The following is a 14,599-nucleotide window of genomic DNA, read 5'->3' as shown; positions in this document are numbered from 1 at the left end:
CAGGGCTGGGGATCAAACCTGCAACCCAGGTACGTGCCCTTGACCCAGAATCTACCCGTGACCCTTTGGTGCATGGGTTGATGCTCTAACCACTGTTCAGTCCTATCCTTTCCTTTTTTAGGGGACATTTAAGTTGTGTTCACTTAAATGTGTTCATTTAAGTTTGCTATTCCTAACAGTGCTGCAATTCACATTTTTTTACCTGTGTTCTCAAACATGTGTGAAGAGATTTCTATAGGAGATCCGGATGTATTTTTCAAAGTAGAACTTTGGTGTGTAGGGTGGGTGCATCTGCAGTAGAGAGTATTAACTTACTTCCCTGCATAGTTGCCCCAGTTCACACTCTTCCAGTAGTATTTTATAGTTCTTGTCTCTCACTCCCTCAATAACACTTGCTACATGGTATCAAATGAGCTGTCTCCTATTGATTTTTACTTTTCCAGATTTCTGATGAGGTCGAGCCTCTTGTCCACATATTATCAGCCTTTTGGGCTCCCTTTTCTACAAATAATTATTCTTTGTAGGTGAACCTACTCACAAGGACTAGGATCCTTAATAGCCTAGGGTAAAGAATAGATTGGCAGAAAACAAAATAATAAAAACAAAAAAGAATAAATGGACAGGGGGAAAAAATAGATGGGCAGGAGCCCAGAACTGTAAGAAGCACAACCTCTGCTTCTGAGTTTAGAGTCTGAATTTAAATAAGGTAGAACTGGAAATCGTAAGAGACAGTCATCCATGTAGTGTTTTCAAACAGGAAACATTGGTAAATCAGAGACTTTAGATCATTTATCTACCATGCAGAGTATGCCCTCATTTGGTGCCCTTGGTGCCTTTACTCCCCAGCTGGGCCTAAGATTGTGTGTGAGCAACTTGCATTGAGGAAAAACAAGTTGTATTGGATTTCTTTTGGAAAATTTAAAAAATTTTAAACTTTGAAATAATTTCAGACTTAAAGAAACATCACAAAGTGGTACAAAGAATTTGTGTGCCTCTGCTAGATTTCCCAGTGTTAAGATTTCATGTCTATATATATTTATATACATATAACTTTTCAAAAATCATTTGAAAATAAGCTGCTAGCATAATGCCCTTTCCCCCCCTAACTGCTTTCATATGTATTTCCTAAAAGCAAGAATTTTCTTTCCTAATCACATATAATTATCAAACTCAGGAAATCAATAGAATTCCTCCAGCTCACTAATCAGCAATCAAAAGTATTGGTCAAGCTTGGCTGGCGTGGCTCAGTGATTGAGTGACAACCTATGAACCAAGAAGTCACGGTTTTATGCCAGTCAGGGCACATGCCTGAGTTTCAGGCTCAATCCCCAGTAGGGGGCGTGCAGGAGGCAGCTGATCAATGACTCTCATCATTAATGTTTCTATCTCTCTCTCCTCCTCCCTTCCTCTCTCTCTAATCAGTAAAAACATTTTTTAAAAAGTATTGGTCAATTCTAAGCAATTGCCTCTGACCGAGGTAGCTGGTAGACATGGCTTGGAGCATGTGACTGATGGGCCAGGCTGTTCCACTGCTGGGGAGGCTATCTGGCTTGCCCTGTGTGGCTACTCCATGTTTCTTGCAGATCTCCTCCTGCTAAGTCATGATTAGCCAGAGGGGTAGGCCCACCAGGTCTCTTGACCTGCCCCTCCAGAGCCAGGCTTCATTCTTAGAAATGGGGAAGTGGACAAGGCCAGGCACCCCAAGCTCTTTGCCAGGGTAGGAAAGAGCTGTGGCTGCTTCCCTTGTACCCCATGTCCCTTCCTTCCAGTGGAGCCAGGCTCCAGCAGCTCAGTCTGGGCAGGATGACTGGGTATGTTTGGGCCTCTTTTAGGAGGGAATTGACAGTTGATCCAATGGCCCTCCATCTGACGAGTGCACCCACTGTAATACTGGTCCATGGTCTCTAAACTTTGTGAGCCCACTTTCATGTCAGGTATAATGAATTTTGATCATGTAATTTTCTAGTAATATGTGCATTACAAAATATGAAGAAAAACTGAAAAACATTTAAAGAATAAATAGATAGAAATTCTAATATTCTCTTCCCTCACCTCAGGGACCTTGTTATTCTCTTTTCTTATTTCTTACTAAGAAATAGTATTGCTTTAGTATAGCCTGAAGTCAAAGTCTTCCAGACTTAAAAACATATTAGTTAAAACCCTATCGTGAGATAGTATTGTTTATTTTGGTAGAAGTCTTTGGGTTTCTTCTTTCAAACTGAAACTGGAAATTATATATATATTTTTTCACCAGTTTTATTGAGATAATTGACATACATCACTGTATAAGTTGATTTGACTTATGTCTGTTGTGAAGTGATTACCACAATAAGTTTAGTTTGACATCTATCATCTCATATAGAGACTATATCTATACAGGGTAGGACAGAAGTAGGTTTACAGTTCATGTAGAATACAGTAATTAAAAAATAGTAATACAAGAATAAACTCTTGTTTTGTGTACTTACAACTGTAAACCTACCCTGTATGTATTTTTTGACTTGTGATGAGACCTCCTAGAACTTACTCCTAACAGCTTTCCTGCACATCGTACAGCAGTGTTGACTATAGTAATTGTGTTGTATATTACATCCCTAGTATTTATTTTATAACTGAAAGTCTGTGCCTTTTGACCATCTTCATCCAGTTCCCCCTTCCCCTTCCCCTCTAGAAATTGTTTTTTTAATCCTCACCTGAGGATATGTTTATTGGTTTTTAGAAAGTGAGGAAGGGGAGGGGGAGAGAGAGAGAGAAACATTGATTGTTTGCCTCCCATACATGTCCCCACTGGGGATTAAACCTGCAGCCTAGGTATGTGCCCTGATCGGAAATTGAACCCAAATCCTTTTGGTGTACAGGACGAGGCTTCAACCAACTGAGCCACCTGGCCGGGGTCTAGAAATTATCTTATAAGGCTGAAGGTTTCATAGGTGATTTCTAAACAGAGCTCTGGAATAGGAGGGATTGTAGAAAGTAAAGCTCAGTCAGGCGCTTGTAAAAATGCAGTTTTTCCCCAACCAGAGGGCAGTGTAACACCTCTGCTGCTCTCAGCCAGGACTGTCAGTTGGTCATAGTTTTTCAATAGGAGGAAAGAGTACATATATACTTATATACAAGTGATATACATGTGCTATAAAAGAATTAGAAAGTAAAAGTTAAGCAAAAAGAAAGCAAAAAACCCTAATAATCTCATCACCTAGAGATAATGCTTGTTAACACATTGTCCAGTATTGTAGTTTCTTGTTGTTTTTTTAAAAATTGGTTTTTATTGATTTTAGAGAGAGGAAGGGAGAGGGGGAGAGAGATAGAAATATATAAGACAGAAACATCGATGGGCTGCCTCTTGCATGCCCCTACTGGGGATCGAGCCCATAACCTGGGCATGTGCCCTGACTGGGAAGCGAACCAGCAACCTCCTGGTGCATGGGACAGTGCTCAATCCACTGAGCCACACTGGCTGGGCCTTATAGTTTTTTAATAGATATTTAAGTCAAAGTAGAATCCTGTCATACAAATTGTTTTGTTATATATTTTTTCCTCTTAATGATGTCTTGTGCACACTTGTCCATATTGCTAATACACTTGGACCTGTTATATAAATGAGTGAGTGCTGTTCCATTTTATAGATGTGTTCTCACGTATTTCACTGACTCCCTATTTTTAGGTTCTTTCCAGTTCTCACTATACTAAATGCTGCAGGGAAGATCCTAAATGTTCACGTATGTCCTTAATTATTTCCTGAGTTTAAATTTCTAGAGGTGGAATTGCCAGGTCAAAGGGTATGGGCACTTGCAGTGTTTTAACTTTGTCTTGCTGATATGCCCTCCAGAGTACTGAGCTCCAGTATATCCCATAGTCCCACCTGCAGATACGAGAGCACACAGTTGAAGCTTTGAAAACAAAAGACTTATTGGGCTTTTCTAGTTTCAGAAGTAAATATGCTCGTAGAAGTAAATTTAGAAACTATAAAAGAAAGATGGGAGAAGTCCCCATTATCTCACTGCTTAGAAATAATATTAACAGTTTGGGCATATTTCCTTCCAGTAGCACTTTCTGTGCACTTTTTTGTTTTGCTGCTGAAGTAATGTATATACAGTTTTATCTCATGGTCCTTTTATTTATTGATTTATTTTTTAAATCCTCACCCGAGGATATTTTTTCCATTGCTTTTCAGAGAGGGTGGAAGGGGGGAGAGAGAGAGAAACATCGATGCGAGAGACACATTGATTGGTTGCCTCCCACACACGCTCCGACTGGGGCCAGGGATCGAGCCTGCAACTGAGGTACATGCCCTTGGCCAGAGTCGAATTCAGACCCTTCAGTCCCAGGGCCGACGCTCTAACCACTGAGCCAAATCGGCTAGGGCTCATGGTCCTTTTAAAAATTTGGTTATACCAATTATTTGTAAATACCAGCATCTATGACAGTAGTATAGCAAACTCTCCATCCCTGAGCATTTAAATTGTCTCCAGGTTTTCGTTATTGCAAATATTTTGTGCCAAACATCTTTGTGCGTAAAAGCTTTCTCTGTATTTGGGGTTATTTTCTTAGGTAGAGTCGCAGAAGTGGAATTACTGTGCTGAAGACTACAAGTACTTTTTAGGGTTTAGGATAAAAGTTGCCAAATTGTGTTTAAGAGGGTGGGGCTCTTATTCCAGTTACGATTTTTAAAGGTTACTTTTCTAGCAAGTCTGTTGTCTCCAGTTTTCTGTGTGAAGAGAATGAAGCGAGGTGGGCGCATGCCTGGGTGCCAAGGGTGAAGGTGGGCTCTCACGCACAGCAGCCTGAGTTTACCCTCCTCACCCAGAGTACCTGATTGCCTCTCTTCTTTAAGTATCTGCTTGCCCTATGGTGGCTGAAAGCTAAAAGGCAGTGAACCTGGAGAGCTGCCTCAGCTATGAGATGGCAGGATTACTGCCTTACGTGACGAGCCTGCAAGCCCCTCCCCACACCCCCACTTTTAGCATTGAGAGTGAGAGACCACACAGGCCTTTGCCTTTTCTCCCAAAGTTGTGTAGTTTTAGAGAACCCTGGGTACACATCTTTCCAAGGTGGTGGTGGTGATAAGCCATTGCACCTCTCGTCCTGGGTCCACTGCCCCAGAAGTGAGGGTGCTTTGCAGGGGATGTTCCTAACTCTCGTTCTTTTACCAATTTTCACAGGGAGTCAAAGTGGACACAAGAGACCATAGCGGAGCCACAGCCCGAATGCTAGCCAAGCAGTATGGACACATGAAGATAGTGGGGTTGATAGATGCTCACTCACTTTCTCTGCCCAAGAGCCTCTATCGGAGCCCAGGTACCTGTGTCTGCTGCCTCACCCTCTTCTGGAGTCCCTCCCCCTACTCTCACCTGCTTCAAAATATTTGGCTTTTGCCACCTTCCAGACCTCTGCCTCTCCACTGTGTAGTCAGGGTTGAGGCCTGCTTATCTAATGGGTGAGGACAAGTTAGTTAGGGTGTAGAGTGATACCTGCCAGGCAGAATTTGGGTACATAGGATGTGGGCACGTGGCGCCCACCTGGAGGTAGGAGGGCAGCCTCACAAGCTTCTGGTTTTTGTTTCTTTTTTTTTAAAATATGTTTTTATTGAGTTTTAGAGAGAGGGCAAGGGAGAGGGATAGAGAGAGAGAAACATCATTGATCAGCTGCGTCCTGCACAACCCCTACCGGGTATCGAGCCTGAAACCCAGTCTCTTGCCCTGACCTGGAATTGAACCGGTAACCCCTTGATGCATGGGATGACACTTAACCAACTGAGCCACACTGGCCAGGGATAGATAAATATGTATGTGTGTGTGTATGTGTGTGTGTGTGTGTGTGTGTGTGTGTGTGTATATATATATATATATATATGTCAAGAATATAGGAAATGACAGATACATATATACACACATACTTTATATATATATGTACATCTATTTGTACACACACATGTTTATGTATATATATATATATACATGTATATTTTTAAAACAACTTGTTGACAGTATTACAGATGTCCCCCATTCTCCCCCTTTAGATTTGCATATATTTTTATCATATTAAGAAAGTATCTGTCATTCCCTATATTCTTGATTGTTTTCTACAGGAATAAGTGTTGAATCTTGTCAAAGGCTTTTTCAACATCTATGGAGATGTTTGAGTTTTCTCCTTCAATCTATTAACATATTGTATGAATGAATTTCCTAATAATGAACCAACTTTACATTCTGGGCATAAACCCCACTTGGTGTGTTATTTTCCTGATGTGGTGTTGGATTGTGTTTGCTGATGTTTTTAGGGTTTTGTGTGGCTATGATATTCTTTCTTTTCTGTCTTCATCAGGCATAGGTATCAATGTTATACTTGCTTCATAAAAACCATCGGGAAGTTTTGCTTTTTTGTGCTCTGGAACAGTTTTTGCAGCATCAGTGCCCCATGGCCTTTGAAGGTTTGATAGGATTCTCCTGTGAAACCATCTGGGCCTGGTCTTTTGTGAGGGGTAGTTCCTTGATAAGTTTTTCTGTTTCTTCTATAGAAATTGGTATGTTTAAGCTCTCTGATTTCACTGGGTCAATTTTGGTAAAGAGTATTTTCCTAGGAAATCATTTCATCCAGGATTTAAACTTATTTGCATAGAGGTCTGAAATCTTTTTCTTCTCCTTCTCCTGTTTCAGTGGTTATTTCCCTTGCCATTTTTCATTCTGCTGGCTTCCATCTCCAGTATGGCTCTCTGGCCATTTTTCACTTCTCTCTCAATCTCATTCATTCTTTGGTGGCTTTCGTACTTTTCAACATTTCTGGTTCAGTTTTCATTTCAAATCTGTTCTTCCTTGGGCACCTGGTAAGTTAGTCTTTATATTTTAATTTTGACTTCTTTTTTTCTATTTTTTCCCCTAAGTTCAGTCCATTTTCTCACCATTCTGTGTGTGGGTGGTGTGTCTTTTTGTTCTCAGTTTTGAATTTCTGATTCAGGGTGCTTTTTCCTGTCCTCGTGCTGTGGAAGGATCTGTAGTTCAGAGTGTTGTGTCACAGTTTTTTCTGCTTACTCGCCATTGGTTGAGTTTTGGAGAGGGAATATTTTCACTTGCTGTGTCTTTGATTCCCATTTGTTGTGTGCTCCCTGAAGTATTTGTGTGTAGGTATCTGATCGCTGGTGCTTCTGCATTTCACAGACAGGGCTGAGTGGCCTGGAGAGTGTGTGAGTCCTGGTCCAGGAGCTGCCTTCTCCTCAGTGCCAAGGACAATCTTCTTACTAGGGACCTTTTTTTTTTGGAGTGGAATGTAGTTAGGTCAAGCATTATGTGTCCTCTGATACAATTTTGTTTTGTTAGATCCTGAACTTCCCCGCTTGCTTTTTGTCTTCACTGCCCAGTTTCCGGAAGGAGACACCTTCTGGAAGGCCTGCTGCTCCTCTGATTATTCCCTCGGGTCCCATATGGGTTCTTAAGTCACTTCCCTGTTGTGCTCCACTCCACCAGGATTCTTTTTCAGTGTTTTGCCCATAGAATGGACTTCGTCTTTCCCCTCATCTCCCCTCCGTGTGGCTTTTCCTAGACCTGCTTTGCTCCCGCAGAGAATAGAGGTGAGCAAGTCAGTTATTTCTTTGCTGGAGAGGGGCATTAGTCTGCTCCTCACGGGAGCAAGAACTTTGAAGTTTGTGGCGCTCTCTGCCATCTAGGTCATGTTGAAGATGTGGGATTTGTGAGATTCTCTCTGTGGTTCCTGCTGACTTGTGCAGCTTTGAGACGACATGTTGGGAGGTTTAGATTCATGGAGCTGCCTTTTCCTTGGTTCTCCCTCCCTTGTGTATTTATTTTTTATGACTCCGTCTTCTGCTTGGATGGGACCATGGTCTCCTGGTGACATAGATCCTGGAGCAGATGGGAGTGAGTTGAATAGGGAAAGGAGGGACTGGTTCACTTGAGTCACTGGCCCAAGTTTGGAACCTGGGTCAGTAACTCCCTGACTTCGCAGGAAATTGTTGAGAGTAGAGCTCTCAGTTCACATCTGAGTGAACCCATTCCTTTTCCAGGGTCTGGCTCTGCCCAGCTCCCTTCCTGGCCTCAGGATTGTTTTGTAATAATCACCAGCTCACATGGAGTGCAGTGGTAATGAGGGACTTCTCCATGTCTCCACCCCAGCTTATGAACTCCAGAATGACATCATATCAGATGGGAACCTGCTACAAATATATACATGAATTTTGCCTTCTAGGTATGATGAAATATAGGAAACTATGAAAATCAATAAAACAGTAATGGCTGTGGGGTTTGCTGAGCATTTAAGCTCAGATTTGGTGGTGATTTGAAATACTTCCTAAAACAGCACAGAACCTCACATGGCACTTGTTTCCCAAGAAATTATTTGAGAATATAAAATTGCTAAGAAGTTGTGAGTGATGCTGCCCTATGTTTATGAATAGATATTATTTATCTCTAACGTAGAACAAAATTTATTTCCAATTGTAATCATAATATGTGCTTATTATAAAAAATTCTTTAAACCCAGACAATGAGAGGAATAAGAATTAGACTCCCCCATCATGATGGACTTTTTCAGTTCAGCTCATACTCAGCAAGCTTGCTGTTCTCCCGGATGTCCCCAGCCCATCTGAGTGGTGGACTGGCCCATTATGGCATTTTTCAAAAATTCTTTCTTTAAAAAAATTTTTTTAATTCTCTTTTTAAAAAATTAAAAATTTTTTTTTTCACTTACAGTTGACATTCAATATTCTACTCCACCATCTTGACCATAATTCCCATTATGGCATTTGTCACATGTGAAGTCCTGGGAAACTTTTCTTCTTCTTGACTTAAGAAAACCAATTACAGTGATTTTTTTCAGTTTACTGTGAGGATTAGTAAATTAGTCCCTCACTGGACAAAATTTTTTTTTAAATATATTTTTATTGATTTTAGAGAGAGAGGAAGGGGGGAGAGAGAGAGAAACATCGATATGAGAAACATCAATCAGCTGCCTCCTACACCCACGTCGACCAGGGATCAGTCCCGCAACCTGGGCATGTGTGCTGACTGGGAATTGAACTGATGACCTTTTGGTGCATAAGACAATGCTCAACTCTCTGAGCCACACTGGCCAGGGCTAGACAAATTGTCTTAATTTTCATGTTTAACCCACAGAAAAATATGAAGATCTGAGTTCTTCAGATGAATCCTGCCCTGTTCCTCAGAGACAGAGGCCCTGTCGGAAGAAGGGCCTCAGCATCCATGAGGGACCTCGGGCCTTGGCCAGGATCACAGCTATTGGACTTGGAGGCAGGACCCAGCCGTCTCGCTATGGTGAGCATTCCACGTTTCCTGATACCGTTTTGGTAGTGTGTTCAAGGGTTCTGTCTGGATGAAAAGTAGCAACTCTCAGGCTCCTGAAACATGGGCCACTGGGTGGGAGCAGCAGCTCAGACTCAAAATTGATGACAGTGATAGAAGTACATCAGTCAATGGCTAGCTCTTGGGTTTGTGTTCGTCCTTTGAGTTTTCTTTTCATTTGTTAAAATTACAAATAGCAGCAGAAATGTATCTAGGCTCAGATTTAAATTCATCACATAGTGGGTCAGCTAGTGCCGGAGCAATGTGACATTCGAGCTCCACTTGCTGTCTCTGGCCACATCACCTGGGCGTGAGATGAATATGCCTTTGGGCCCGGCCAAGGAATGACTCCGCTCTTGCTCTTTTCTCCAGGTAATGGATCTGATGCTCAGACCCTTCTGAAAATTGTCACATGATGCACTTGGTGGGCTAGAATCCTAGACCCCAAGTTTGCACATCTCCTTAGTTTATTCTCAAAAGTTGTCAGCTCCTGAATATTGAGTGCAGTGCTCTTGGGGAGTGCGGGAGGTGCAGGAGGCGCAAGTTGGGTTTTATGCTTACTGGCCTGACCTACAGAGCAGACTTACGTACAAGTTATATCTTCCTTTGGTGTCTATCACCCATCAGTGGTCAGGCTGAGGTGCTGGTCTAGTGGGCTGGGTAGATGGGCCTTTTCATGAACAGATATCCCTCTGAAGCCTGGGTTTGAAAGAAACCAACTTTCCCAGTCAGAGGAGACCATATTTCAGTAAGAGTATGTGAGTAACTTGATTTCCTTCTAAGACCCTTGGAAGGAGTCTTGGGTTGGCAACTGGAGAAGGCCTACCTTCTCCTGTCATCCTTGGGGGCAGTGGGCTGACTGGGTCACTGGGAAAGGCCCTCCCCCAGCTGCTGGCAAGCTCCTGCTGCAGGATGAGGGCACGGCTCATATCCTTCCTGTCTGATGTGCTTATAAGCACATGGCTCTGGGACATTTGGCCAAGTAGTTTTAGTTTTCAGTGGCAGAGTCTGTTCCTTTCCGAGGAGTGCATGCTACCTGTCCCACCCTGAGATATGGTAGGGGCCTAGGAAGGGCAGGCCTTACCCCGGAGGTGGGGTGTAATTAATCTGTGTAACCATCCAACAAATGCTTTGATTAAATGGAATTCTTTCAAGTTACCCAAGTAATCCGTGGCTGAAGCCCATTTGTACACTGTTCTTCTTATGCACCCACAGAGAAGGCTGGAAGAACGTTCTCCAAAATAATGATGCTAGTTCACTCTTGGTTATGGCATTTCAGGAGAGTTTTGTTTTTTCCTCTCATACCTTGTGATATTTAAATTTTCTGTAGGCACACATGTTGTTTGCCAAGAATTAAAAAACATTTTAAAATGATAAGTGTGCAGATTGTAAAAAGCCTTGATAACTACAGAAAGGTATAAAGAAGAAAATAATTTAGACATGGTTTTATCAGCCAATCTTTTTTATGCAAATAAATATGTTTTTTGTGGGGGAAGTGGCAGGGGCAAGATGAGAATGGAACTCTCTAGTTTGTGTTTGCCTTTTCTCCTTGTTTCCTTGCAGGTAGATACGTTCAAAGGTTGTATAATTTGGTGTTAACTATAGTTAATTTTTAGCCTAGGGCCTCCAACCTTCCTGCTCAGCCAGATTTCTTTTTGCCTGGGGTTGACTGACCGGAAGAGGAAACCCTTAGGTGCCTGTGTTGAAAAGTCACAGGGACCGTAAAGGCTGTCCTGTGAGATTAAATGCTTCCAGCTAAAAGGGACACCTAGTGCTAAAGTTTTTCCTTGGCTCAGGAGTCCATTAACACAGCTTACCGTTCTCTCTCTCTCTCTTTTGTATGCAAAATCTTTATATTTTATTAATTTTTTAGAAATTTTTATTGAGTGGTTTTAGAGAGAGAGGAAGGGGGGAGGGGGAGAGAGAGAGAGACGTTGACTTCTTGTTCCAGGTATTTATGCATTCATTGGTTGACTCTTGTATGTGCCCTGACTGGGGATCGAACCCAAAACCTTGACGTACCGGGATGATGCTCCAACCGAGCTACCCGGCCAGGGCTCCAAAATCTTTTTAATAACAAGGTAGGATCTGGGGTTAGTTTTCTGTAGCTGTGCCTAGCCCATCAGCCTCTTGCACGTTTGAACTTCTGGCCCTTGGATAGTACATAGGGTTTGGATCGTATGTGAGGGATTCCTGGGGCCTGCCCAAATGCCTGTACACCTTGAGGCCCTTGGAAGGACCAGAAAGCAAGACAGGGCCACAGCCCTTGTGGGGAGTGCAGGGCCTGGTGGTCGAAGGTGAGGATCTTGCCCCCTGGCCTTGAGGATGCAGCTCTGGGTATGGCTGCTCACATGAAGTGCACACACCTTCAGTTTAGGCACCTCCTGAACAGGCATGTCATTGGTTATAGTTCCAACACCCACAGTTGTTTTGTCCTCCTGGCCAGGAAACTTCATCTTCTGGACCATCCGGGAAAGGGACAGAGGCGGCCAGTTGGTGCGACTCATGAACAACCTCTTCACCACTTGGCTGAAGGGGGGGTTGCTTTGTCTGACCAGAAACCTATAGAGCTTGGCCAACAGCCTTAGATAGATGCCTTGGTGTTTAGCCTCCTTGTGCCGAACCTTTTGGTTTTTGTTGTGGCAGATGTCGAATCCTATGATGGCCCATTTCCTACTCTGCATTTGGAAAACAAACAGCATGGTGTGGGAGAGGGTACCAGGCTTGACCAGGTCCTTAGACTACTATGCACTTGCCATGGCACACAAGATTGGTCTCCCAACCCCTCGGAACCCGTCTCCTCACCTGCAAACTGCACGTAACAGTATGTCCAAGTTATTGTGGCGAGTGGATGAGATCATGGCCAGGAAGATACAATTTTCCTTCCTGCCTGCCTAAATCCTGGGTCTTCCCTCACACCAAGGTCCCTCTGAGGAGGTGGTCACATTTGGAAGGAGGAACTTGTCTTCCCTTTTGTGTTCATGTGGGTTTATGTGCCCCATTCTGTCCACAGAGCAGGTGCCTCCACGGGGCTATGTCACCTTCAACAGTAGTGATGAGAACCCCCTGGAAGGAGGGGGCCTCTGCTACAGGGATGTCACCTCCCCCATCAATGACCGGGATGTGGAGAGTAGCAGCAGCAGCAGCCGGGGTATGTGTGCCACCCCCACCTATCCTGCTGGGGCTTGGGTGCTATGATGAGTCTTTCTGGTAGGGAACAGGAGGGGGAAAGACACAGAAAGACCCTGGCTCTTCTGAGAAGAGTTAAAGACTCTGGCATGGCACTGGGGAGAAGCAGCATCCAGCCCAGTGTCCCCATGCGGGATCTGGGGGTGTTGTTCCAGACAGGTTTAGCTTCTTGATTAGTGAGCCCTCAGGGAAATGTCTTTGCTATGTAGTACATGTATCATTCATTCAGCAACTGTTACTGAGTGCCCTGTGTGCCAAGCATTGTTCTAAATGCTTGGATTTACCAGTGAACAGAACAGACAAAAACCTTGCCCGTGTGTATAGAGGGGAGGGCTCTCAGGCCAGCATGAGACAGAACACGTTAAGGAGTTGATGAGTGCTGTGGATGCAACAGCTCAGGCTCTGGGGAGTCTCCGTGTGTGAGACCTGTAGTCAGGCATCCTTGTCTTTACTGTTGTCAGAAGAGCAGACCTTCTGTGTCCACCTTGGGGCTGTGCGGAGCAGCAGCAGCAGTGAGGGTCTAGCAAGAGCCCCAGGAGTCAGCAGCGAGGCCTCTTTGGAGAGCAATGAGGTAAGGCCTCTCCTTATTGTTTATCTCTCACCTCTCTCCCCTTTGTTGGTGTCATGGGGGATGCTAACAGTTCATTTGAGATGGGCGAGTCTCAGAACAGGGACTTAATGCGTGTCTGTGCTGTGCTAGGACATACAAGGTTCAGGGCCACCCTCTAGAACCACCTGGGTTTATGTGACCTCAGTGGAAGCCCCTGTATGGCATGTGGGGGGAGTTTCAAATCTTACCCATGCTGTGAGGGAAGTGGCACGGATTGAGAGTAGAAGCTGGAACCATGGGGCAGAGAGCAGTTTGGATGCAGCCATGTCAGCTGCAAGATCTTCAGTGTTACTTTATTTTTTGAGCAGTTTTGTTGTGGGTGTTTGTTTTTGGTTTCTTTTTTTTTTGTAAGGAATCTGTCCAAGGTTCCACAAGTACTTACTAATAGAGCTGGGATACGTATCCCAGCTCTAGCTGACCCCAGAGGTCATGCACTTTTCCTCTATACTTATTTTTAATTCCCATTCCCCCACCCCTCTCCCCTTTGGCAGCCATTAGCTTATTCTCTTTTTCTGTTTTATTTTTTTTGGAGTTATATATTAAGTGAAATCATATGGTAGCTCTGACTTATTTCACTTAGCACAATAGCCTTTAGGTCCATCCATGTTACAAATAGCAAAATTTCATTCTTTTTTAAAACGCCCCAATTTTGTTATTTATATTGATTTCAGAGAGAGGAATGGAGAGGGAGGGAGAGAGATAGAGACATCAGTGAGGAGAATCATTGATCTCATCGGCTACCTCCTGCATGCCCCCACAACCTGGGCATTTGCCCTGACTGAGAACTGAACCATGATCTCCTGGTTCAGTGCTCAACCATTGAGCCACACTGGCTGGGCAAGATTTCATTCTTTTTCACTACTGAGTAATATTCCATTGTATATATGTACCACATCTTCTTCATCTACTCATCTGTTGAACACCTAGCTTGCTTCCATGGCTCAGCTATTTACTAGTAATACTGCAGTGAGCATAGGGGTGCTTGTATCTTTTTTGAATTAGTGTTTATTTTGGATAAATATTCAGAACATGGAATTGCTAGATCATATGGCAGCTCTATTTTTAATTTTTTCAGGAATCTCCTGTTTTCCTTAGTGGCTGCACCAATTTACAATCCCACCAACAGTGTGTGAGGGTTCCCTTTTCTCCACATCTTCACCAACACTTGTTGATTTGTTGATAGTAGCCATTCTGACAGATGTGAGGTGATACCTCATTGTGGTTTTAATCTGTATTTCCCTGATGATTAGTCTTTCACTGTTACTTTAAACACACACCTCTTGACACAGGATTCAGATAATGCACGTAAAAGCTCAGTTCGCAAACAAACTAAAAGTTATATGAAGACCAAGACTCGCTACAGCAACAGTGACAACCAGTGGCCTCCCAGCACTGGGACTTCCGGGGCATCCTGTTCCCCAGGATCTATCTCCCAGACTGAGAAGTTCCCCTATTCAGGACCCCAGGTAAGACCATTTGGGAAACTGGTGGC

General features: G+C 43.5%; 1 protein-coding gene and 1 pseudogene across 18 annotated transcripts in view; one reads left to right on the top strand and one right to left on the bottom strand.

The window, feature by feature from the left end:
* ANKS3 (ankyrin repeat and sterile alpha motif domain containing 3) overlaps positions 1–14,599 on the top strand; it is a 30,413-nt gene that overhangs the window by 10,013 nt on the left and 5,801 nt on the right. For 15 of the 17 annotated variants that reach the window (XM_081131503.1, XM_081131500.1, XM_081131511.1 and 12 more), the window contains 5 exons: positions 5,163–5,298; positions 9,123–9,281; positions 12,322–12,459; positions 12,959–13,068; positions 14,397–14,573. In XM_081131503.1, the coding sequence (XP_080987629.1) occupies positions 5,163–5,298; positions 9,123–9,281; positions 12,322–12,459; positions 12,959–13,068; positions 14,397–14,573 (720 nt within the window). The remainder of the gene's footprint in view (positions 1–5,162; positions 5,299–9,122; positions 9,282–12,321; positions 12,460–12,958; positions 13,069–14,396; positions 14,574–14,599) is intronic. The other 2 variants (XM_081131502.1, XM_081131508.1) reach the window with 2 other exon arrangements.
* LOC308554427 (large ribosomal subunit protein eL18 pseudogene) lies at positions 11,376–12,010 on the bottom strand (annotated as a pseudogene). The gene has a single exon. The product of its transcript is annotated as a large ribosomal subunit protein eL18 pseudogene (transcript).

Source organism: Miniopterus schreibersii (genome assembly GCF_964146895.1).
Source record: "Miniopterus schreibersii genome assembly, chromosome: 3".
Classification (NCBI taxonomy): Eukaryota; Metazoa; Chordata; class Mammalia; order Chiroptera; family Miniopteridae; genus Miniopterus; species Miniopterus schreibersii.
The sequence above is the reverse complement of the archived record's forward strand: the minus strand, read 5'-3'. Positions and strand labels throughout refer to the sequence as shown.